Source organism: Gordionus sp. m RMFG-2023, chromosome 5, assembly GCF_954871325.1.
Source record: "Gordionus sp. m RMFG-2023 chromosome 5, tfGorSpeb1-WG-v2, whole genome shotgun sequence".
Classification (NCBI taxonomy): domain Eukaryota; kingdom Metazoa; phylum Nematomorpha; class Gordioida; order Chordodea; family Parachordodidae; genus Gordionus; species Gordionus sp. m RMFG-2023.
Genome location: NC_088779.1, coordinates 19,810,063 through 19,837,034, shown reverse-complemented (window position 1 = coordinate 19,837,034; position 26,972 = coordinate 19,810,063). Strand labels below are relative to the sequence as shown.

General features: G+C 27.1%; 1 protein-coding gene across 2 annotated transcripts; it reads right to left on the bottom strand.

Moving 5' to 3' along the window:
- Positions 1-302: 302 nt before the first annotated feature.
- On the bottom strand, positions 303-25,922 carry LOC135930074 (oxysterol-binding protein 1-like). Of its 2 annotated transcripts, none has more exons than XM_065466862.1 (14): positions 25,663-25,922; positions 19,848-20,053; positions 12,400-12,917; positions 11,973-12,207; positions 11,710-11,842; positions 11,044-11,284; positions 9,868-10,131; positions 8,854-9,099; positions 7,220-7,362; positions 6,685-6,859; positions 5,387-5,556; positions 1,774-1,921; positions 1,622-1,694; positions 303-987 (listed from the first exon to the last, which is right to left on the bottom strand). In XM_065466862.1, the coding sequence occupies exons 1-14, from the start codon at positions 25,875-25,877 to the stop codon at positions 836-838; spliced, it is 2,919 nt and encodes a 972-aa protein (XP_065322934.1). In that variant the 5' UTR covers positions 25,878-25,922; the 3' UTR covers positions 303-835. The 2 variants fall into 2 exon arrangements, with proteins under 2 accessions (XP_065322934.1, XP_065322935.1); XM_065466863.1 differs by having other exon boundaries at positions 25,714-25,922.
- Positions 25,923-26,972: the final 1,050 nt, after the last annotated feature.

Here is a 26,972-nt window from a genome sequence, read left to right as displayed (position 1 = left end):
AATTTACCAAAAGGATATCTCTTATCTGAACTCCAGATGATTTGCATAAATTCAATAATTTACTTTTAAAAGAGAAACTTCAATAATTTACATGGTATTTTATTATCGCCTAATATAGTATATTTTAAAAACGATTTGTTTTACATGAAATACTGTTTTATTTATGTTTTAATAATCGCTCGAGCATAAAGTATCAATCATTTATTGCAATAAATATTATATAAAGAATGTATTATACTCTACATTAATGGTTAAATTTTCTCCCATAACAGATAATAAAATTTTGCTTTTAATAAATTTACAATAAATCAGCGTAAAAAAAATGGCAAAGTGAAAACTTGACGAAGCACGAAAATATACTATACTTGGAGGATAGTAATGAATATTAAGATACTAACACCAATTATGATAAATAAATGATCAAACGATTTAAATGAAGACTTTTATACATTTTTTTCAAAAAAATATTTGGCAAGAGGGATCTAATAAATGGCAATGCGTAATAATCCATTATAATTAGTGTAATAAATAAATTTATTCTATTTATCATATTTTTAACAAAAAGGTTTAAACTAAATTCGTTATGAATAAAGATTTCGAAAAAAAATATGTCAGAATTCTTGGTTAGCGTTAATAAACATATCTGTTATAAATATAATATGCATTAAATCTTTACGTATTTGTTATATTATATAAGTTATATATGTATTTTTTAAAAAAAGGAATTATTACAAATTAATTATTCCGATTTAAAAAAAAATATATATATTTTATCAATTTTTAATATATATAAATGGTTTTTTATTCATTAAAAAATAATAGATATATAAAAATATCAATCGATTCCATATATATCAGGACACATACTCCAATCATGTTCAGCTTTTTTCTCAAAATATTGGCCTTTGTAAAGGTGTATCAAATTTCCAGTATAGGGATCTTGTTGCTTTTTAAACCATATTGGATCGTACCCTTTATAAGGTTTTCCTATTAAGAAAGTTTAAATTTTTTTTAATACATATTATTTATTTATTTTGCTGAGTGTAAATTTGATATTTTTTTATAGCAATTTAAGATGATAATAAAGGCGGTATTAAATAATAATGTGCGTTGTTTAATTTTACATAATTAGATTGGTTGTTTTTTAAATACTTTCCTATATTCCGTATAATTCTGTAAAATTATATATTACTTAATTTTATATAGATCTAAATATAATTCTAATGAAAGATAACATAAAAACATACTTAATAAATTTAGATTTAAAAAGATTAAACAATCATATTTATTTTATCGCAATGCTTATAAATGTAGAGAGGCTGCACATGGTGATTAAGATAATGTTATATAACAGTATAATAATAATAATTCTGAAAGGCACCAATATAAGTGTTAGGTTGCATTCATAGTGGGATTGAATAAGACACGATTTAAGAACTGATCGATCTTTATTCAATTTTTCTTTATTAAAATCAATAATTCTTGGATGATTACCTTGAATAGAATTAAAAATAAAATAAATATTAATATATATTTTAAAAATAGATAAGTTGATAAATCGTGTCGGATCAAATCTCACTATGAATCGAGCCTTAATTAATAATTATTTTTTATGTTTAACCTTCCATAGCGGCCTTTTCTATTTCCGCTTCTTTTTTTCTTCTAACAGCTCGTTGTTTATCTTCCAATTTGACCTATTTATAAATTTTAAATGGCCGGTGAGAATGTACATTGTGAAAATTATCAAAGAGAATGATAAAATTTAAAAAAAACTTTCATTTGATTAGCTAACTCCCATTTGCCTTCCTCTAGGTATCTTTGATCGGGGCGATTACGACTGTCGGTAGGTGCTACACCCTTCTCAGGTTCGTTTAATTGAATCGCGAATTCTGTAAAGTAATACATGGCCTCGTTTTGAGCTCTTTATTTTTTATTAATATGCGAGAGTTGTATTTTAAAAAAAATTCTTTTATTTATTTTTTGCAGTGTTGTAAACGAAGTTCGTTTTTTTGAAAAAAGGTGATGAACGGCGTTCCTTTTTTTTGACGAACTTTGAACGTGAACGCGTTCCTTTTCTTTGATGAACGCGTTCAATTTTACGTTCGTTCAATTTTAAAAACACTTTTTATTTTTATTTATTTGAAAAATTAATATTAATCCGCATTTTTTAACAAAAAAGTCTTATATTTTTATTTATTTGAAAAATTAATATTTAATTTAATTTTTTAACAAAAAAGTCTTATATTTTTTAATCAGCTGTTTTTACTTTTTCCTCTTTCATATTGCAATTAACGTACCATAACGTGCTACTGCTAGAGAAGATAAGATTAAAGTTTATTAATTTGAATATTTTATATTTTAATTTAATAGATTAGCATTTGCATGGATATAAATATTTCATCATCAGATTCTGAAAATCAAAATTCAATATTAGATGAATTAGAATTACCATGGCCCAAATATCAAAAATATTTCACTGTTTTAAAATCAAAAGGTTCAATAGTTACCAAATGTAAAATGTGTCCAAAAAGTATTATATCAGTGTCAACATCTTCAAGCTCCAATTTAAAAAGACATCTGATTGTAACATTAATTATTTTATATTATATAATATGTATAACTATATAGCCAGTTAATAATTTATTTTAATTGTTCTAAGTAAAAATAATTACATAATATATATATATAGTTAATTATAATAAGGCATTTTAATATTAGTATTAGTCCATTCTTAGCATAGATATGAAAGGGAAACTAGTATTTTTATGGGAGCTAATTTTGTTTGTCAATGTATTTAAAATAGGGGAAAATAAGAATACTGTGATATGTAAAATTTTAAAAATAAAAAGAATATATCTTTTGTCAAGAAAATGAAAAAGATTCTTTTCAGACTAGTTAAAAAGGTCAAAAAGTACTGAGTACAAGATACAAAAGGATCTTGTATCTTAGATACAAGTATTTGTGGTACTGCCAAACACTGATTTTAGAATTATTTTATAAGTCATAACTTTGCTATTACCAATTTAATAAAATAATATTATCTGTAGCATAATTTATCAAAAATTCCTTAATTTTTACAGAGTTCTCATGATAGTATGATGCAAGAAATTAATGATCATTTAACAAATTATAGTGATACAATTTAAAAAAAAGTAAAGGCTGAGAAATTTAAATAACAGACACTCTTAAATTATAAAAAAAATGCATCAAATGTGATTCAATCACAAATTGATGATGCAATAATTAACTTCATTATAGAAGAACTAGAGCCTTTTAATATTGTTGAAAAACCTGCTTTTGTAAAAATGATAACCACATTACAACCAAATAAAAAGGTTATGTCACGCCCGACCCTTGTGTCAAAAATATCAAAAGATTATAATATCATGATAGATAAAATGATAACTTGTTTAGGCAATCAAACAATTCTTTGCATCACAGCAGATTCATAGTCATCATACCATCGTTTTGTACATTAAACTTTGAATATATCAATTTGTTTATATTATTACTTCGTTTTTAGGCATGACTGTACACTGGTTAGATTCTGTCACTTTAGAAAGAAAATCGGCATGCTTAGCTTGCCAAAGGCTAACTAGCAAACACACATATGATTATTTAGCTGAAACAATTTCAAACCTTCTAAAGAAATTTAAAATACATAATAAGGTAACATTATGTGTCACTGATAATGCAAGAAACTTTTTAAAGGCCTTTAGGTATAAATAAATAGTCTATATTTTAATTTTTATATTTAAAAAAAATTATAGATTATTTGAGAAAATATCTGAAGATGAGGAAGATGAAATTGAATCATTATCATTAAATGAGGTGTTTGAAAATCAAAATAGGGAGGAAAACTTTATCTATCTCCCCAAACATCACTCTTGTGCTTGCCACAATCTTAATTTAGTGGCAAGTGTTGATGCTGAAAAAGCATTAGAAGATGTATCTTTTAAAAGAATATTAAATAGTGCATTTGATAAATGCAAAATTTTATGGAACAAACAAAATCAGTCAACATCATTTGCTGCAGACTAAAGAGTAATTTGTCAAGATTACTTATTAGGCCTGTTATTACCCGATGGAATTCTTATTATAATTCTTTGAAATTAATAGATTCCTTAGTAAAAGAAAATTCTAGTTTGTTTGACAAAGTCTGTGATATGGGAGGATTAGCTAGACTCTCAAACAATGATAAAATTTTTTTGGAAGAGTACTGTATTGTAAGTCCTAACAAAATTTTTTAGAATAAATATTATAATGAATTTTTTTAAATATTAAAATAGATCATGGAGCCTATTGAAACAGCTCTCACTATTTTAGAAAGTGAGGAAAAGATGCATTTGGGATATTTGACCCCGACAATAACAATAGTTAGTATAAAATTAAACAAACTCAGTGGTCTAAAATATGGGCAACCATTGATAGATGCTGTATTAAATGGGATTAATAAAAGGTATTAAACCTATCACTATCAAATTAATTACATATATTTTATTTTTTTTAAGATTTCAACATATATATGAAGATCAATATCTACTTTCAGCAATTATACATCCGATATTCAAGCTTCAATGGCCTTGGATTAAGCTTCCACAAAATGAACCTTTAAAGAATAAAATTATAGCTTTTTTGAAAAAAGGCATTGAAACCCCAAGAATTGATAATGAAAGAACTGTCAATTCCGAGATATCTTTTTTTTTGACGAGGAAGAACAGGGCAGATTGGAGGATGATAACATAGCTCAATTTTTTGAAACAAAGGATAAAACATTAAATGTTTTTAATAAATTCCCCCTTTTAAAAGAATTGTTTATCAAGTATAACACCGCAATCCCTTCATCTGCCCCTGTTGAGCGAGTTTTTAGTATAGCTAACGCTGTATTAACTGCCAAGCGTTCATGCCTATCAGATGAAAATTTTGAAAAGCAATTATTATTAAAAATTAATAAGAAAATTTTTTATTATCAAAATAAAACTATTATTTTTTATCATGGCTAATATATTGTGTTGAAAAATATAAGGCATTTATTTATATTAAATTAAATTTAAAAAAAAATTTATCATAAAATTTTGAACGCATGAACGCGTTCATGAACTTGAACACGTTCCTTTTTTTGAATTTGAACGTGAACGTGAACGCGTTCGATTTTTGTCAATGAACGTTGAACGCGTTCGATTTTTTTAAAAATGTTTACAGCTTTAATTTTTTGCAATAATACTTGTCTAAATTTTACAAAAAGTTTTCAAGTATTAATATTTAAAAATTAGGCAACCCTTAATACAGTGGACTACATGAAGAATTAAAATTTAAATTATGATAAAGAAATTGTTTATAATAGAGTAATATAAAAATAAAGCAAAAATGATAATTTCGAATTTACGGGGGTGTCCTGACTTTCCACAACATAGTAGAGGGTAGCGTTTCGAGCACGGGTTTTCCTTTATTGTTAGTGTCAGAATCGACGACCTTAGCGCATTCAATGGTGCTATCCCAAGTTCCAGAGAGAACCCAATGAGCGTTACCGGCAGAGTCCGTTACCACGCCCGTTACCTTGAAAATATTTTGTTATATTTAGAAATATACACTTAAATTAATGTATAGAAAGGGGACCTATAAACAACCCTTATAAGGAGAGTTTCTTTTATTGTTCACAAAAATAATATAAAATATAGGGAACCTGTATAATCACATATTAATTGTATGTAAATTATAGGTCTATAATGCACGGGTTTTTTTAACTCGCCTGCCCTTTAAAAATATGGATAGACGGATGGGTTAAAAATATTTTTTTAAACAATGGGGAGAGGGGAGACGGAGTGATTTTGAAATTCAGAAGAAATGAGCAAAACGAGCGTTATATTTAAAATAATTTTTTATTTCATAATATTGCATATTTTAAAAGTTTAGGTAAAAATATAATAAAATAAAAAATCAATCGAATAATTTTTATATATTGGGCGAATGGATTATAAATTTTTTATGTAAATAAGTGAGAGGGTGAATTACCAAACTATTGCAGACATCTAATGAATACGAATCAAATATTTACAATGACGAAGTGTTAAACTTTTAAGCTTTCTTGCCCACTTTAAACTTAATGAAGTGACCAGGTGAAGACATCTTCTCAGGGAAGCGATTGCTAAAGCAATCATTTTTTAAATGAAATATTTGATACTATCATTTTAACCGATATCTAAAAAAATAATAGTTAGACCTCATAATATAATAAAAAAAAGTTTGACCCAACAAAAATTTGATCTATAAATTACTAAACATAAAAATTATTAAAAAAAATAAATTACATTAAAATACGACCCGGGCCGTTACCCGGGAAGGGCTTAGCGACCAGGTCTTGATTTTTATCAAGGTAATAAAAAAAATTATACCAAAGAATTTATTCATACTAGCAAGAATTTTTTCTTATACATTAAAAAATGTTGAATTTTTAATTTATTTCACGAAATGCATTTTTTTTGTTAGGGGAAAAAATAGTATTAATTTTATTTAAGAAAAATTAGAAGGGAAACAATGCTACATTTGCTCCTTCGGACCCTTCATTGCTAATAATTATCAAACATTTTATTTTACAAACTGTCTGAAAAGATGCTAAACAAAAAAATTAATCATTAATTTGCATTCTAACAAAAGGATAATAAAAAAAAAATTCTTTTTTTAAACCTTCCTTGGAGCTTCTCGGGCAAAATAGCTATATGAATAATATTTGAGATGACAGTTGTCCTTGGTTTTATGATTTATAATGTCCATCTCGCCCGAATGTTCCATCCACAATTTACCGACTATTATATTATGAACAGTTGAGGTTACTTTACGCCAGGTGTAATGATTGCCGGATCTAACATTAAAGTCAAAAGTTTTTTTAAAAAAAAAGAAATTTGGAAGTATTTAAAAGTTTCAATCATTTATCAAAAAATAATAACAATGTAACACTTAGACCGGTCTAGTTGGCGTGTTTAGAAAATTTTTCTATTTAGTCTATTTCTAACTTGAAAATATTTCGCTGCCGAGATCTACTTTCACTTTTTGTTTTACCCAGGCTTAAAAATCAGGCTCTTATCAGGAAATCTCCTTGGGTTTAACACTTAAAAATTTGAAGGGGAGTATTTCATTTTCTATGTACACATCTTCCTTCCATAGCTTTTAATTTATTTGTTCATTTGCTTTTAAATAAAAATATGGTTCATGAAAAATTTACTTCTTAAACTCAAGGTGTGCTATCCCCAGAGGTATAATGTTGAGGTATTTGCCTCGAAATTTGCTTGACATAGTAAATTCCTGCCAACAAACCCATTCAGCGCTTTCGGTGTAAAAGGCGGCGGTGGGTGGATGATGACTAACCTTCATTTAAATAAAATTTAAGTCAAATGTTAAGTTACTACTGCTTTCATTAGCAAAAAAAGTTAAAAATATGCTTCCTATAAAAATATCATTTGTTTAAAATATGGTATTAATTGTGCAAGGTTTCGTAACTTTATTTATTTATTTAGGAAATGAATCTTTTTTAGAGTAAATATAATTGAGTTTGATATACAACATTTAATTATATATTTCTTTTGATGTTAGATAAAATTTCGTACTCAATAAATTATCCATAACCTCTCCTTTAATCTCATATCACATCGCTTGATTATTATGGGGTCTTATCCTAACTCTATTTCTTGGAGAAAATTAAAGTTAAAGCAAAATTTTATTTATCCATCCCTATGTATTAAAAAAACCCTAAATTAATTTTTAATATGTTTCTTATATTATGAAATATAGTTTTTCTAAATGATCAATAATAATTATTTTATAATACATATAAAAAATATAAAATTAAATGATAAATATAATTTTTACACTATAACAATACATACATAAAATAATATAATAGTTTTCCATGATTATTCGTTAGCGAAAACTTTATGGACAGGTGGAACATGTTTTGGTCAGGCAATGTTAATATTATTTGTTAATTGCGAGCTGAGTAGTGCGTATCCAAGGCATAAATGATCATTCACGGGGTCTCGTTCATTGATAGTATAAAGTTGAAATAGTTGTCCTTATTGTGTTTATATCCAGCCTCTGACACAGGTAGTAACATCGTTGGGATCCTCGGGCCTAGCAGAGATCCGGTTCCCCAACTCTTTAAAAAAAAGGGTAGGATGTGAGAGCCAATAACTTTAAAGTCGTGGCGGTTATGGGTAGAAATGTATAGTTAGTAGGTAGTGACACTCAACTAACTCGCAATTAACATTGCGCCACTGTTGTATTAGTTTATATAATAATTGGCGTGAAAAAAAATATACATGTTAAAAAATTACTCATTTCTTTTTGTTAAAAAATTATTATTTTTCGTTTTTTTTTGTATTTAAAAATTCGTAAATTTTGTTATTGGAGTTTAGATATATAATAAAATAAAAATTAAAAAATATCTAAGTATCTATAGTCAGTCATAAAAGAAAAATTAAAAATTGTCAAAATATCATAGTCAGTCATAAAACCGACAAAGACATGTCCCATCTGCTAATAAGGTTTTCGCTAATAATCGAAAAAATGATTATCACATAATTTTATATATTTGTTAAAATGTAAAAACTCTTATTTATTATTTAATTATATAATATGTATATGTATTACCAAAATTTAACAATTATTATTAATCAATTAGAAATGATTCAAATAAAATCATCTAAAATATAGTTATAATAATGCTAACCAGATGACGTTTTTTTTAAATATCAATCTCCTACCAAAATTGATCAAAGTGTGGTTAGAACATTATAAATGTGTTTATTAGAACCAACGCCCCCCCCCCCCCACCAGATAAAAATAAAATAAAGCACAAACTTGTTCAGCTACCATACACCAGCCCATATCATCGCTGCGATCACACTCATAAGTCTCTCCCAGTAAAGGGTTGAATGGCTTGGTAGTTCTGTAAATGGTAGTCGAATATGATGATATAGTGAATGCTGCTACATAACACATCTGTTCAGTAGGGTCTTGAATTTTGGCGGCTCTGTCCAAAATTTCAGAATATTCAAAATCTTCTGTCAGGCGTTGAAGCATGGAAAGGGGCTCGCTAAAGTTAACCTTGATTTGTGAGATTTAGGGGAAATACGTAAATTGATGTTTAAGAACATTTAGAATAAAATAGTAATTTAGTTCATAGATAACGTTGAGGAAAATTGGCAATATGAGTAAAGGATTTAAAATAATATTAAAAAAATATTAATTATTAAATTTTGGTAAAATTATTAGACCCATAAATAAGTCAATGGGCAAAATTAAGATTGAATTAGGAATAAACAGATTGATAAACCATCTTTTTATGAGGTACGAGGTTCAGATCGGTTTTCTGTTTAACAAAATAATATAATCGGAAATAATATTAGGCAGACCTTTTATTCAAGATAAATCTAAACTGGGGCATAGATAATGAACAAAGATCTCAAAATTGTTAACATACAAAAGAATCTGTAAATGTTTTGACTTAGTAAACAAATTTCTGTCATGCATTTTTAATTATGATATTAACTTTTAACTTTGGATGGGGCGTGCATACACTCCTGCATTTTTTAAATTATATATTTCTATTCAAAAATAAAAATTTATTGTTAAAATTTTGAAGTTAAATATAAAAATTTAAAACAAAAGGAATTTTAAAATAGTGACATGATTGGACAGTATAACAGTCCTGGACCGGTCTTTTTATTTAAGACCGCAGTCTAGTCCAATCTTTTAAAAAAGACCCGTCCTTGAGTCGCACCGAACTGTCACCTTCATTACTAATAAATAGCTCAAATTAGTTTCTTTAAAGGTTGAATTGAAAAGAAAATGATATAACACAATAACCAATACCGGCATGGGAATCTTGGAGAGATCCTTCCCTATGCAATTCTTGATGATGCTCCAAAGGTTAAGCGACGTGTTAGGTTTGGCCGGTACGGACGTTCTCCTATGCCTAGGATGACCGGCATTCTTTTTAAGTTGAGCTAGCAGGGCCTTGTCAACAAGGATCGTGTAATCTAAGAGTTTGTTCCCGGTCGGGGAATTCTGAACTAAATCTGTAGGAGTGGAATGCAAATGAGAGTCCGATGTATTTTCGGCTGTATTCGATTTGGCCTGTTTAAAAAAAGAGATTATATAATACTGCTAAAAAATGGAAATTAGGCTATGATATTTAAGGTTGTGTATAATTAAGGAGGCTTGACAGATTTATATTCCAGATAAAGTAATATAAAGATTTTACAAATTTTTAAATAAACCGAGAAATTCAATAGTTTCTTATTTCATAGCATTTTGTACAAGAGGGTTTAATAGAAAAAATAGTGAAGTTATAAAATATAAACTAGATCAATAATCATATACTTATTTTTATATAAAACTATTTAAGAAGCAAGGGCATAGAGGAATTCAACAGATATAATACAATAAGATCGATCTTCGTATGTTTAATCATTGGTGCTTAAAAACTCGAAAGGAATTATAATGCATATAAAAATAACTGATATAATATGAATATTATAGCTTATTTTAAAAGGATTATTATTATTATTAAAAAGTTAACAGTATACCTTATTTAAGAGAGACCAATGCGGGATGCCAATGGGAGGGAAGAGAATAATGAATATATTTTTTAATATCTCGAATTTAATTGTAAATATCTATTTTAAATATATTTAATCATTAATCAAATTTGGCTAATTTGACTCTAAAAAATTATTGATTGATTTTTAAAATCTAAAGCAAGTGTTCTAGAGTCCTTATTAATCTGGCGACTATCGCATTGGTAATATCAAAAATAATGTAAATAGGATTAAGGAGATACTATACTATACATTAAATATGTCTAGTAAATAATGTATTGTGTAAAAAATATAATTTGCAATATAATATTATACTAGGTCGCAATTTATTAATAATTTTTATAAGCGTTGTGATAACGTTCCAGACTCAATCACATATTAATAAAATATATTTGGTTGTTTTCAACGGGCAAAAAAACGGGTAATAAAAATAGTAGGGTTTCCCAACCTTAGTCTTATGGCCTATTTTATTGACGTCTTTGGTCAGCACCACTGTGGCCTCTTGCGTTTCTTGCTCGTCCCGGTCGGACGATTCAGAACTTCCGCCACAAATTGCGTTGTTACCCTCGGAAGAGTTATTAGAATTAGTTTCGTTTTTGTTACCACCAGGACCAATCCGAGCCGAACCACTCATTAAATTAGGATGAGATGCACCCTCGCTAACGTTACTTATACCGCTCGGGGTACGACTTTTTTAAAAATATTTTTTATTTAAGATGTAATAAAAATTACCAGGGGAGTTATTTATAAAAATTGATTTTGTCAAGAAATCAAAATTTTTATGTATGAAAGAATAGAGAAATATGAATGGTTAAATGAAAGTATCAAATTAGAGCAAATAATTTAGGCAGGATGCATATTAGTATATCGGTATTTTATATCATTTATTATTATAATAAAAAGAATTATCATAATGAGTCTCTTATTTATCATAGCCAAAGGAAATAAAATAATAAGAAAATGTAAACAAAAACTATATTAATTCTTAAAAAGGAAATAAAGAAAATGATTTTTTCTTGATCATTTTTTTTTGTCAAAAGGGAGGGGGGGGGGGTGATAATAAAATAAAGATGAAATTAGGAAAGAGAAGAAAGAATGATAAGTGCAAACTAACTTGTGGTAACTTTTACATTTTCGAGGCAATGTAACAACAAAACTTTCTTCGTCAGAGACAAGGTTGGCAGCGGCCGCGGCTGATACGTCCGTCGCGTCGAAAAATTCGTCCTCGTCTGAAACGGCCTGGGATACTTGACATAATAATATATAGCAAGCTCTATTAATCAAATGCTATACCTCATTGGTCACCAATTTAATTTAATAAGAGAAAAAACCGATAGGAAGTTTTTAAATACCTAAAAAAATAATTTGTTTTTTTACCTCCACCCGGATTATTGGTATTGATTTCGTTATCTTTACCCGTGGAAGAGGGATTGGTGGCTGGATTTGAAATCATGACCATATTTCGAGCCGCAACTTTTTCCAAATGACTGTGCTGTTTGGCAAGTTGCTCGACCATCTCTTCCAAGCTAGCCTTCTGATCACGCTCGTGTTGGATAGTTCGTTGCCAGCGCTTGCCCTGTGCCTGGGCCAGGTCCAGATATTCGGCACAAGCCTTGGAAAATATAATGACAAAAATTAATATCGAGCGTCAGCATTCGTATGTTTTTTTATATTCATTCCACTATTACCTATTTTCCCTATTATAACCCACCGCTTCCTTCCTTTCCTACTCATTCTTTCTTTTCCTTTCTTTCAAGGCTTATTTTTTCCAATCTTTCTCCATCTTATACTAGTAAATCTTTACATTAATGATGGCGTTGGCCGTTATCCTGAACAAGGTAGCTCTCTCATTGACGGCCTTTATCTTGGCTGGCAAAGAAATGTCTTTCTCTTGCGACAAGCCAATATTCGCTGCTCCGCCGTCTTCCGAATGTCTGGCAGAAATCTCGGCTATGGCACTTTCCAATTCATTGAGCGCTTTTTGGAGTGCGGCCCCGTGTTTATTCACCAAATCGTCGCAAGTTGCCAAATCTTCAAGTTTGACAACGAGAGCTCTCATTATATTGTTGCTAGAACCACTACTTTCCGATAAATTACAATTCACACCATTTCCGCTGACAATGTTAGGACTATTATTGAGAGTGTGGTTTAAAACTAGGTTCGAAGAGGTTATGTTATTGTGAGTGACCGTAGATGGTTCCTTGGACGAGATGCCCGAATTATAGGAGTTGTAAGGGGTAGATAAGGGGTGCGTGTGGAGTGACGGGGAGTAGTGTGGGGCATGACCGACTACCACTAGATCGTCGTTTTCATCGTCCTCATCTTTTAACATAACGAAATAATAATATATTTTTTGAGAATATCTTATTTTGCCAAGGTTATAAAACAAAACAAACCTAGTCAATCCCCAATAAGAAAAATATATAAAAATTAACATATACTTTAAAATAAAATAATCAAAAAAAAACAACCAATCTTTTTAATGATGACTTGCATTGCTTCGCAAAACCAAACAAGTAAAATAAGATGTTTTAATCGTAACGTTTATGCGCTAGTGGAGGCATAAAAAATATTTTTATCTTTTATTAAAAGCCCTATGTTTAAGTTTTAACAGGAGGGTTTGAACTAAACCTAAACCCCGTTTTTAGCATTGAACCCGAACCAGCAAAAATGGGCATAATTATAAGTTTTGTATTAACATATGGTAATTATCCACTTTTCTGATATTTTAAAACTTTCAATTTTTGTTTTCATTATACGATTTTCTTTAATCAATAATAATTTATTGGCTTAATATATTAAATTCAGATAAAATATATAAATAAATATTCCCAGGTTGTAGTATTGTTAAATGGCTCATTTTGAGCCGATTTTTAAAAACGGCTAACTCAATCTTTTATTAGGAAAAATATTATGCAAGCCTTAAGATTTTATTCATAGGTGGCACAAAGGTTTGAACATCTATTAACGAAATCTCGAGGCTTAGACAATATTTTTCTGGCTAAAATATTGAGTTAGCCGTTTTTAAAAATCGGCTCAAATCGAGCCGTTTAACAACACTAGTTAACCACAATCAGACGGGTTAGGGAGAAAATATTTTTGGACCCTTAAATTAATTTTATATCCTCATAGCCATAGGTGATGAAATACTAGGGATATTAATTGCACTTTTTAAATAAAAATTTTGAAATATTTGTAATCAGAAGTTTATTATTTACTCATTGTTAACTTTCTAAAAATAGAACGCGTTCAAAGTTCATTGAAAACAATGACATGTATATTACTTAGACTGACGATTCATTTATTAAAATGCATTTTTAAGCGTCGTTAAAAGCAAATCAGCTGGACCCGCCATTTTGGTAACACATATAGTAATTATTCTCATGTTAAAAACTACTATTAAATTGATAACTTGCTTCCTTATTATCTCGATGATCCGGTAATTCTAAAGTTTGAATCAGATATAGGAATAAATTAGGCTCTCGTTTAAAATTTTAATAATTAGTGTAACCAAGATGGCGTCTCCAGCTGATTTGCACTAGGTATTATATATGTCATTGATTGAAAATTCGTTGAAAACTTTATGAATAAATATATATTTTTTAATTTTATTTAATATTTGATTTAATACAAATAATAGCCATAAATTGGAGAAACAATCAACGTACTATTTATTATAATATAATGAGATATATATTTCCCCTAATATACGTTTAATACCCGTATTACACAGAAAAGTAAGTTTAAATGCCACACTTGAAATAATAATCATTTGTTCAAATTATGCGCATATATTACGTATAGTCAGGATTACTTTGTAAAGGAATCACTTTAGGGGTTATAGGGATCCTATCGAAATAAATACCATAGGTGTAAAAAAAAGTATAATAATCAGGGTTGGGCCTAGTGTTGTTAAACAGCTCGATTTTACTAATTTTAAATTAAGATTTTATTTAAAATAAAATTATGCAAGCCTCTAGATTTCAATAATAGATGTCCAAATCTTTCTGCCAACTATGAACAAAATTTCCGGCTTGAATAAAATTTTGTAGCTAAAATATTGGGTTAGCTGTTTTTTAAGAATCGAGCCGTTTAACATCACTAGTTGGATAAATTTTCAAAATATATTCGAATATAAATACAAATACATTTCAAAATGAAATATTTAAAAACAAATATAAATAATACCTTTTTAAAAATTAAAAGTATCTTTGATTCTTTTTTCTAACTTGGATTACAAAATTAATATTTAAAAAAATAAATTGCGGATTATAGGGGAGACCGGCGTAAAACGATTGGTATTTTGCATTTTTACCTTAATATTTTGAAACATTAACAAAACAGAACTATATCTTTTTACACCTTAAATCAGAGAGAACCTTTTAACCGTTTTACCCATAGCAACTTTACCTCAAGGTGATAGTGTGTAAATCGTTACTGCGTGACTTCTAATTAAGATATAAACTTCCGATAAATTTTATTTTATAGCTAAAACTTTAAGGAACATGTATAAAAAATTTTAAATCCCGACCCTTAATATAATCTGTTTAAAGGAGAGGGAGGTTTTTATAATTTCTGGATAAAAAACGGTTTTTTGGCAAAATAGTTTTTCAAAAGATGAACATAGGTAAGAAATTAGATATAAAAATGTATATTCAAACAAAATTTAAAATCTTTTAGTTTAAAAAGTTATTCGCGTTAATTTGCTACCCCGTCAATCGCTTTACCCCGGTCTCCCCTAAATTTATTAATATCCTAAAAAAAAATAAAAACATTTTGTATTTATTTCAAATAGTAATATATATCGGAGACCTGCAGGCCCGGCCCTAAGGATCCGGATTTTAATTTTTTTAAAATATACCCAGGCAGGGCCTTAAATATTTTTTTAAACACCCGGGTCGGGACTAAAAATTTTTTGGACCATATTTTAAATCGCCTTTATTATCTATAAAAATTTTAAATAATCCGGGCAGGGCCTAAAAATGTTTAAATAAGAAAATCCGGGTCGGGCCATGCAAATGGTCCCTCTACAGGTCTATGATATATAAAAGATATTCACTCTATGTTTAGTTATATACAATAAAAAATACTAAATACTCTCTAAATTATTTAAGATATTGCCCAACCCTGTTAATAATATATAAATTTAAAAAAATACCTATTTCTGGTAAGGACATCGGTCTCACCTCAAAATTCCGAATTTATTAATATTCTTTTGTAAATAGATATAAACCAGATAATTACATTATAATACTTCTAATTCTATTTATATCTATTTTTAAACGAAAATATATATTTTATTCAAAAAAGAAGAAAATATTTCAAAATGATATTTAGCATATAAATTTTTTTTAAATTAATTTAAAAAACATTACTAGAGATTTAAATAATAGTAATAAACAAAAATATGTGTTTAATTTAAATAATCTGACATATTTTTTGTAGCCTAAACTACTATATTATTATAATTTTTTTTTCTAAATTTTGTCCAATGTTTTATATGTGTTTAAATTTTTTTAAATTTCTTTTAAGAAATGAGATGATAATAATAATCTTAATTTTTGCTTTGCTAATTTACTTATGCTTAGAGCATACAATCTATATTTTAAATTTTGAAATATAATGAATGTTGTAACTTGTAATAAAAGTTAAAATCAAAAGTAAATCTAAGCAAAATATAAATACAACCTCCCCACCAACCCCCCTCAATTAAATATTTTTGTTCGTGAGATGGACTAACGATATTTCGAAATGTCGAATAAAAACTTTATTATTTTTATTTAATTAATAATATCATAATCATTTAATTAAGGGATGATATGTACATATTATTTCTTAAATCGGTATCAGGCAATATCGACTATCAAAATGGCGGATAAAAAAATTAAAACAGTGTATTTTAATTATTTAGCCAAGGAATATAAATCGAATCGAATAATTTATAAATATTTACAAGGAATAGATGGCTAGATTTGAATAATTCATTTTATTAGAACGATATTTATTATTTAAAAAATAAATTAATCAGGAGTATTTTTTGGCATGGTACGGTCAATAAACTTTCTTATTTCGAAATGTCAAAGAAATAGTTTTATATCCTTATAATTTTGATATCAAGATTCTACTTTTAAAAATATGAATAAAAATAATATGTTATTATTATGAATGAATATAATAATTTTGGCCATATAAAAAATATAGTAATGATTCATAGTTGTAGATAAAAAAATAGCCGAAATGTAACCAAGCAGTAACGCTTTACATTATTAACTATCATCTAAGTTCTCGATCCCATTTTTATTACTAGAACAAACTGAACAGTCTGTTGCAGTGGGGCCACTAGTCTTTACAATCTTAAGGAGCTAAACTTCTAATTGCAGGGGGCTCTTCAAATTTTTCAGATGGCTCGAGCTCCTGCCCCCTCCCAGAGATAACGCCACTGGTCTGTTTCAAATACAGCCGAATTCCTGAATTGTACAAGACAGAAAGATTGGATTTACCACTTGTGAAAAGCTTTGTTGATTACCTATCGAGTTTTCCATCTTTGGCTAAATCCACATTCACTGAATTCCTTTAAGATTGGGGGGTATGAATTCTTAGATGTTATCTCATTTAAAAATGAACCTATGCTAATGTAACACTTAATATGTCTTCTTTTTCTTACATTATATATGTAGCGAATGCCAACCTAACGACGACAGTTTGGCATCGCATCTTTTACATTACAGATATAGTATTAAATTTTAAACAACTTTCAAATAAAACACTGATTATAGTTTACAACTAAGCTTTACATAATTTTGTTACAGAATATTTTACTACCCAAAAAGATTAACTTTTGGATCATAAAAATACTACCCATTTTTATTAATTTAACAGCCCAAAAAAAATTATCCAAACTAAGAACATAAAGAAATTACCGTAATGCGCAGCAAACCATGTGAAGATGATTTATCAGATATTATGCAGTTGCCAAATAGAGATTTAACGAGCTTTTTAAAGGCCGATCCAAGATAGAATAATTTAAAAATTGAAATACATGATAAAATTAATATATTTGATTTATTATGGTCTATAATCGAGGTTTTAATAAATTTGAAAATAAATATAAAAAACCAATAGGATATTCCAATTTTAAAATAATTACAATATTTTTAAAAAAATTGCATCGTGTCTTAAATTTATCAGCCATATTGATATATCGGATGGACCAATTTAAAGATTATCGGCAAGGCAACAGATACTATTCAAAATAGGAATAATCGGGCAGATATTTAAAAATCGATATTACACTATTGCCCACTATATATATTTTTTTATATGATTACTATTTGATGTTTTATATTTATTTAAAATTATCAATTGATTTTGAATAAGGAATATTTTAAAAAAAATATACTTTTTAAAATCAATTGTATTTTCCAAGGTAGTATATCTTGTCATTTAAAAAAATCTTTATTACTCAGAAATCCCTTTAAAAATAAATAAAATAATGATAGATGGAATCTATTCTTATTTTTTATATTGCTTAAGCTCGACATAAATATAGAAATATTTTTTTTATTAATTATTATTTTTTGATCTAATACTTATTTATATTTTTAACAGGAAATAGGAGAATTAATTATATATTAGATAATAATAATATTATCTTATATTGATATTTAAATCCGATATTAACTTTAATGTAAACAATGCATTCCCTAATTAAAAAATAATTTTAAAACAGTAGAAATTAAGAATTAGTGAATTTTTTGGCAAGGCATTTTTTTAAAGAATTGACCGATCCAATATAAAATGGAAGATTTAATATAATTATACATTATGACACACTTTTAACAAAATATTTGATAGAAATTTGCATTTTTTCTTATATAATAATTAGGAATATACCGATATTTTTATCGGATCGGGCCGATATTTCATCTTTTTAAAATATAGGTTATCAGCTAGTATAAAAATTTCCAATACGATAAAATGACGTCTTAATTTTTAAAAAATTTTGGTAAAATTGGATAATATATTTTTAGTATTATATAAATAGATTAATATTATATAAATAAGTGATTTATCAATAAAAATATTTTATATACTTTTAGATTCGAATATCTATTCTGATCAATATAATATAATATATTTAAATGACTTATGTTGGTGTAGTTAAATTATAGATGTTATATTAATAAATTGTATGAGATGAGTAGATGTATGTAGTGATGCAAAATAGCTCCATTTGAGCCAATTTTTAAAAACGGCTAACTATATTTTAGCCAAAACCTTGAGATTTCATTAATAGATTTCCAAACCTTTGTGCCATATATGAGCGAAATCTTCAGGCTTGCATAATATTTTGATAAAATAGTGATTAGCCCTTTAAAAATCGACTCAAATGAAACGATTTTGCACACTAGATATAGGCATTAAAAATTATAAGAAAAATCGGATATGATATCGGATAGATAATTGACCGATATCAATTTAATATCGGCAATATCGTATTGGGTCGGATAGGCCTCCAAAAAGTGGTATCGCAGTACACCCCTAATAATAACCCATTTAATATATTCTTGGTTGATTTGATTCTATTCCCAATTATATAGAATCTTGATATCAGCAAAATAGGATATTTCTCTAAAATGGTATCGATACACCTCTAGTAGATTTAAATAAATTTGATAACCTAATAGCCTAGTAACCAAAAATGGGTCATCTACTTTGCTCTATTATTTTATTCAGACTCAGAATAACATCTTACGTATATTAATTCTAAATGGCTAAAAAAAATTTCAATTCAAACAAAACTATATATTATTTTCTTCATAAAATTGAAATTTATAATCAATAATTTGCATAAAAAATAACAAAAATATTCAAATTCGTAGTTTTATTCTACTAAAATAATGATGTAGTAAACAATTGTTAGAAACAAACCAGAAATAAAAAAGGAGATGTTAAATACGCAAATAATAATGGACTGAAAAAATGTTCAATTAGGCTTACAATGAGTGAGTCAACTATAACAAACTCAAACCATCGAAATCCATCTATTATTCGCTGGATCATTAAAATAATAAAAACGTAAAAAAATTTTGAACCAAATTGTATAAAATGAATAGCTTATAATATTACTATTAGTAATAAAATAAATAATGGGGAAATTTTCTAAATTTTAATCATAAACCCTAAATTAGATTGTATGTTACGTTAATTTTACTTATTTATTATAACATCTAATAAAATAACACAAATTACCGGATTCCATCTCCCTAATTGCCTTAGCCTTAGCGAGTTCAAGGGCCGTCACCCATCTTTGTCTCTCGACTTCAGAAGTAGCCTTCAGGTGGAAAGTTTGCGTTCCACCGTTCGTTATGACAAAAGACGTCGAATCTACTGTGTCAATGAAAGCGCCTTGGAGACTGATGCTGCCGCGGCAGGTGTGAACCATCTCCGATTGTGATCTGGTCACAATAATGGGGGGAGGAGAGTGATGATTATAAAAATTCAAATCAAAAATGATAGTTTATATAAATATATTAAAATTTGCATTCATGCAAAATAAAGCGAAAATAATCTTTATCTTTTTAAAATGTCAAATTTTGTGAAAAATATTTGAGTCACAATTTGTAAGTTATGCTCTAGTCGAAAAAGATCTTAAATAATGTGACAAAATTTTTCTTCTTCGACAATTTTTTTAGACAGAAATAAAAATTATATTGCTATTTGTAAAATATAAAACTGTAATTTGTAATATCATCTATGAGTTAATACATTTGCAAAATTTGTAAGAAAAAAATGATTCCTGATCGAATCGATTTAATAAAGTTTAATTCATGTTTTCTTTTAATTTATTCATTATTCTTTTCTTTCTGGCATTTTCTTTCCCTCATTCATTCATTTAATTTCTTTAAAATTATTCAACAAATTGACATTAATTAAAAATAATAAATATAAGAATGTGCAAAACAAATTAATTTTCTTAAAATAAATGCAAGAACTAGCTTTAACCTATGGCATATAATATCATTGAAGATCAATAAATAGGAATTAAATTATAATGCATATTTACTAGTAGGCCACGTATCCACGGGCCGATAAAATTTATAATTGTAATAAATTTATGGTTATGAGACAGGAGCCTCAACAGAAAAATGCAAAAATCTAAATCTGACAAGTATCATTAAATAAGATTACGCATTCAATTAGCAAGATAATAATGACATAATTTCGAATAATAAACTACATTTTTTTTAAAGAAAAAAGAATCTGCAGGGCAATAATCTTAGTCTCAATTAAATTTGGATATAATTTGATTATTTAAAATTATCTTGACAGAAAAAAAAAATTGAATTATATAGTATTGAGAAAAATTTGAATCTATTTAATCTACCTTTTTCAAACATTACTTTTCAAAATACTGTATTAAGTGCAAACTATTTGAGAGTTTGCGTTTCATAATGCAAAACGCAAACAATGCATTTCACATAGTATCGTTCTAATTGGAAAAACAATTTATAAACATTAATAACTTTTTGAAAACGCTCAATTAGGTCGCACTATTACACTATTATAGTCCCTTAGTTTATAACTAGGGCTCGAGATCCCATATATTATAAAATGGTGATTTTTACACCTTGCATCTCATGCTTGGAATGAATCTGATTGTGGAGTATGGAAAACCTCTCTTTGAAGATTGATATTTGAGAAGGACATTTTTTCCGCCTCCATAGAAAAGAATACATGGACGGGATGCATTTCTAGGGCTGTGCCAATATTTTTGTCGATATTAAAATATGTAAATGTACATATTTTGGAATAGCCACAAGATAAGCAGTCATCTTAGAATGTTAATAAAACTTTAAAATGAAACAAAAATATTTGAAAGAAGTCAGCATCGGCAAATGAAATAAGCCTATATTGTGGATAGGTTTTTAACAATTTTTTGCCGATCCGATCCAGAACAAATTCTTGATCAGCCAATTCTGACGCTTCCTTATAATAATTTTGTTTTGTAACAAGTTTTAATGAAAAAATTAGCTGCCAATTCTAATGTAGAAAATTCCCAGGACCCGGCTATAACAAAGGTGAAAGTAATTTATGTATAATTGATTAAAATGAACAATGATTCATTTTATAGGGTTTATCTTAGGGCTGTGCCGATATTTCGGGTTTTTTTAAAAAGCGAATCGGACAGATATTTTTTAAAAACCCGATCCTATATTTTTAATGTTTTTTAGATATTTTATGATTATATATTTAATTATATATTATTTTTAATTTTATAAACAATTTTTTAATAAAAATAAATTAATAAAATCAAAATTCAATTTATTTGTAATATTTAACGAAAATCGAATTGTTTAAAAAAATCTAATTATTTTTAAAAAAATAAAGTAGCGAAATATTTGATATTATTTTTTGTTACATTATCTGCAACAAGAAAAAGAATTAGGCATATCTAAAGTCACATTAGGCTAGTATTGCTAACGGCTTAAGATTAGTCAAAAGTAAATTACTCAAGCCTAGAAATTTTGCCCACAGCTAACAGAAATGTTTGGACATATATTGGCGAAACTATAAAGCTTAGATAATAATATTTTGGCTAAAATCTTAATTTAAACATTTTTAAAAATCGACTAAATCGAGTGGCTTCAACACTACATTAAGCCATAAACATTGCCCATATTTTAAATGCTATGATTAATATTTAGAGAATTACACATAATTCTTTGATTATTTTTGAATAGAAAATATTGATATAGATGGTAAATAAATCAATACAAATATCGGATCAGTGATCGGATCGACTTTTAGTAAGATCAGAATTTTCAAATCGGATCGATAAAAAATTTGTGGATTCGCACAGCCCTAGTTTATTTTATTTATTATGTAAAATTTTTAAAAGAAATCGAAATCAGAACCACTTTTCAAAATTTCAGGAACTACCTCTAATAAGAGGCTTACGCAAGGTATTGTTCAAGGATTGCAATGTAAAATGCTAAAAGCATGACAAGAATATCGGGTTTGAACAGGGTTGTGGGGAGAAGGATAGGTCGGACGCTTGATCATTGGCAAGCGAATATTGAACATGGAAATGATAAATATTTAGGCATAAAGTTTTAGCTATTGAGTAAAAAGAGGCCAATAAGAATAGTAAACAAAAGGAAACTAGAAAAAACGGAAATCGGACAGGAAGATGCACCTTGTTATAGGGTGAGATATACCAGTAAAAAATTTAATAAAAGGATCAGCATGGTGATAGGTATTGTTTAACGAGAAATGGGTTGAGTTGAACTCTGATTTGGACATGTTCAAAAAGATAAACTCCCTCGGGGATATCCTTGATTGTAAAATATGGAGAGAAAAAAACTTGCCAACCTAGATTAAACATAAACTAAAGCGTAAGATATTTAAAATCTCAAAGTTATCAAGATGTAAAGCATAAAAAAGGGGGAGAATGTTTTCTTTAAGAGATCAAAAGAGCCTGGCCCGTGAAGATTTTTGAAAAGGTATTTCGACCCGACGAATAAATTTTTTTGCCCAGCCCATAAAACAATAGGATGATTCTATGTCAAATCGACCAACGATTTGATGGATCTTTTTTAAAATTAATCTTGATGTGTTAGTTATATATGTTGAATGTAACTCAAATGGATCCAGAGTTACAATGCAGGTACGATTTTGGTTTTAAGAATCTCACGCAATAAATATTTGGTACAAATTATATACTAATTCTTAGTAGGGTTGTACCGATCCACAAATTTTTCATCGATCTGATATTATTAAAATCCCGATCCGATTTCGATACCGATCCGATATTTATATAAATTTTTATAAACCATAACCATCTATTTTTGTATCAATGTCATAAAATAACAAGTCTATTTTTTTTTAAACCAACTAACTTTCACGCGTATTTATTTTTTATTCTCCAAAAGTTAATAATCTCATTTAAAATATTTGCAAGTTTATTGATGAATGTAGTGTTGTTAAACAGCTATATTTAGTCGATTTTTGGGCTTAAATTTTATATTATTATCTAAGCTTCAAAATTTCGGCAAGAAGTCCAAACCTTTCTGCCACCTGTGGGCAAAATCAGTAAGCATAAGTTATTTACTTTTGATCAAAATCTTGAGTTATCCGTTTTTAAAATTAGCTAAATCGAGTCGTTAAGCAACTAGCTAAATGTAATACGTTAGAAATTTTTTCTTGTTGCAGATAATATAAGTGTAGAGTTTTAAACTATTTTTTTAAACATTACAAATTGTATTTTGGTTCCTATATGATTATATACCATCATAAAATAACCTATAAAATATCGGATCGAATCTCTTTTTAAAAAAATATTGGTGCCGATTTTATTTAATATTGGTCCATCCTTAATTCTTAGCTCTTAAAATTTAGTTTCAATGTATTTCTGATAAAACAAAAATAAGTTACTTCAATAAATTAAATTATTTAAGTAAGAATTAGAATGGAGGAATATATATTAAAACATAAAATATATTATAATTATTTGTAAAATAACCCTTTTATCTTAATTCAATATTGTAAGCACCTATTACAATTACTTATAAATGTACCACCAATATATGTTACAGGTATAATTATATGTCATTTGGATGCTAATCATTTATTTAAAAAATTGGAATTAAAATCAAAGACCTGCAGAGGTACCATTTACATAGTCCAGCCAGGATTTTTTTCCAAAATTTTTTTGTCCTGGTAAGTGTTTTATATTTACAGGACCAGTCCATATTTTTTTTTTAAATATATTTATTTTTAATTTTTATAGCTAATAATGGTAATTAAAAATTTAGTTTTAAAAATAAGGCCTGCCCAGGTATTTTTTTTTAAAAAAATTTAAACCTGGCCCAGGTTATCTTAAAAAAAATTAGGCCTAACCTGAATATTTAAAAATTAAAATACACCCTGGCTGGTGCACTTATAGCAGATTTAGAGCTGGGTCTGCTGATCTCTGATTAAAATAAACCAACATTTATTGATAAAAAACCCTCCTTTTGGGGGGTTCCATTTTTGGACTAATTCCTTTTGAATAATTCATTTTTGTTTTACTGGAAATGTATTGTAAAAAAAATTAAAAAATATTATATTTTCTTAATCACGAGACAAATTGGTACATTTTATACATTTGGACTAAATATCTATTGAGTAATTTGAGATTATTATAATCGAGATTACACTTGTTTGGACTTTAAGAGCCATTGACTCCATATCCACTGAATTGAAGCTTTAAACTTTAAAAATTATATTTGAACTCAATATAACCATCATATGAAGTTTCATTCATTTTAATACATGGTGATCAAAAATCTCATTTTTTGTGATTTATCAATGAAGAATGCCCCAATAGTAAAACATAAAAGGACTTAATTCTAAACATTAAAAATGTTTACAAAATTTTGGACAGACCTAGCCCATAAAAATATTTCTCCCAAGTTCTCCAACCCTGTTTTGGTTCTGGGACAACCTTTCATATTCATTATCTGAAAAGTGAATTATCAAATAGTTAATAAATTTTAATGCTATATAAAAAATTATAAAGTCTCACATTTTGTTGTGACATTTATCATTTACCAAATAAAAAGCTTCTTTAAAATAGTAATTTATTGAAAAACATAATATGGATATTTTTTTATAGATAATTGATATAAAATATAATAATAAATTATATTTAACCAATATTATGATGCAATTTTAACATTTCAAGTAATATTGTTTAAAAAATAGATTATTGGCCAGAATTAAGATAATTTAAGGTAATAATGCCCCAATTGATACATAATTATAGAACTATACTTTCTTTTGAATAGTTTCCAATTAGTTAACTCTAAAATGTTGTCTAAAATAATTCAAGGATTTAGGTAAAATATTAAATAAACATAATTTGTCAAAATATTGAGTATAATCAAATATTCCGGAATTAACTATATTATGAATGCATTGCTATGATCAATTTATAAAATATTTCATAGTAAACCAACATAAGAGTTTATCAATACCTTTTGCTATGTATATAAATATTCACAACATATATATTGTGATTTACCTATAATATGAAAGAATTCCATTAGAAAGAACAAAATATCTTTTTTGATACCCTTTAATATAATTTGTCCATTTATATAGCCAACCTTTGAAATCAGATTCTTGCTTTATTGATAGAGACGTGGTTGTAGAGTTTGATTGATATTTACTATTAGCAAGATTATAATGTAATGGATTTAGTGGAGTGATATAACTCGAATCTCCACTAACTTGCATGAAATAAAAAAAGTAATAATATATTTTAAATCTTTATCCCTTATTTTGGGGTAGAAATACTAAAACACCGTCAATTGATTATCTAAATTTATATCCAATCATATCAAGGCGTATGATTTTGGTAAAATCGCTGAAGGAAAATCTGTAATATAAATTTGTAAAAAATATGAGATGTTATGATTTTATATTAGTGACTAAGTTTCCAGTGCTCCCTTTGAAATTTTTTCCTATAAAATTCTTAAATAAACTTAATCTTTATAATATGTTAAAAACTAATCTGAATTCATTGGGAAAAACTAATACAATTTTTATAACGTTAAAAATATTAATATTATTTTTACTATGTTAAGAAGAACCATTATTTTTTGTTATATAATAGAAATATTAATAAATATTTTGTCATTAAATAAGTAATAAGTTGAATTTTTATATCTCGCGTTAAATTATTTAGCTCATTAATATTATTTATGTATTCTAAACCTATTTTTATATTTTATTTAATCTTTTTGTTAAATTATACATGATATAAAATGATGCAAAGCAATTATAACTTATGGATTTATAATTTTTAGTTATTTTAATAATAAACTCACCTATTATTTTACACCTGGTAAATCATTTTACAATTTTACTACGTTAAGAAGAATTACCATTATTTTTACTACGTTAAAAAATTTACTATTATTTATACTACGTTACAAAATTTACTATTTAATTTACTACGTTAAAAAATAAACATGAGAGAAGCAAATTTAATATCGATCATTTGTTTTTAATAAATTTTTTTTTAATTTTAAATCTATTTTTGATTTCGATTGAAAAAAACTTACTAAAAAATTTAAAATCTAGCAATAACTTTTATAATTCAGTACTTTGATCATCTTACTCAAACAAAGACGAATTCTACTTATTTATATTTTGATTTTTTTTATAGTTTGACTAAATAAAAATAAAAAAATTTTTTCAATTGCTTCCTTAGTAGTACTTGACGCTTCGTCACTGTATCATATATTATATCATTTGACATATATTACAGCGATTCATATTGGTATGAAATAAGAAATAAAGTTGTTTTAACAATTTATAACTGTTGTA

Excerpts from the sequence above, each read along its gene's own strand:
- LOC135930074 (XM_065466862.1), bottom strand. The coding sequence starts at position 25,877 with ATGCAAGTTAGTGGAGATTCGAGTTATATCACTCCACTAAATCCATTA. Across the intron at positions 11,843-11,972 it reads TACCAATAATCCGGGTGGAG|TATCCCAGGCCGTTTCAGAC; the intron begins GTAAAAAAACAA and ends TATTATGTCAAG. Across the intron at positions 988-1,621 it reads AGAAAAGGCCGCTATGGAAG|GAAAACCTTATAAAGGGTAC; the intron begins GTTAAACATAAA and ends CTTTCTTAATAG.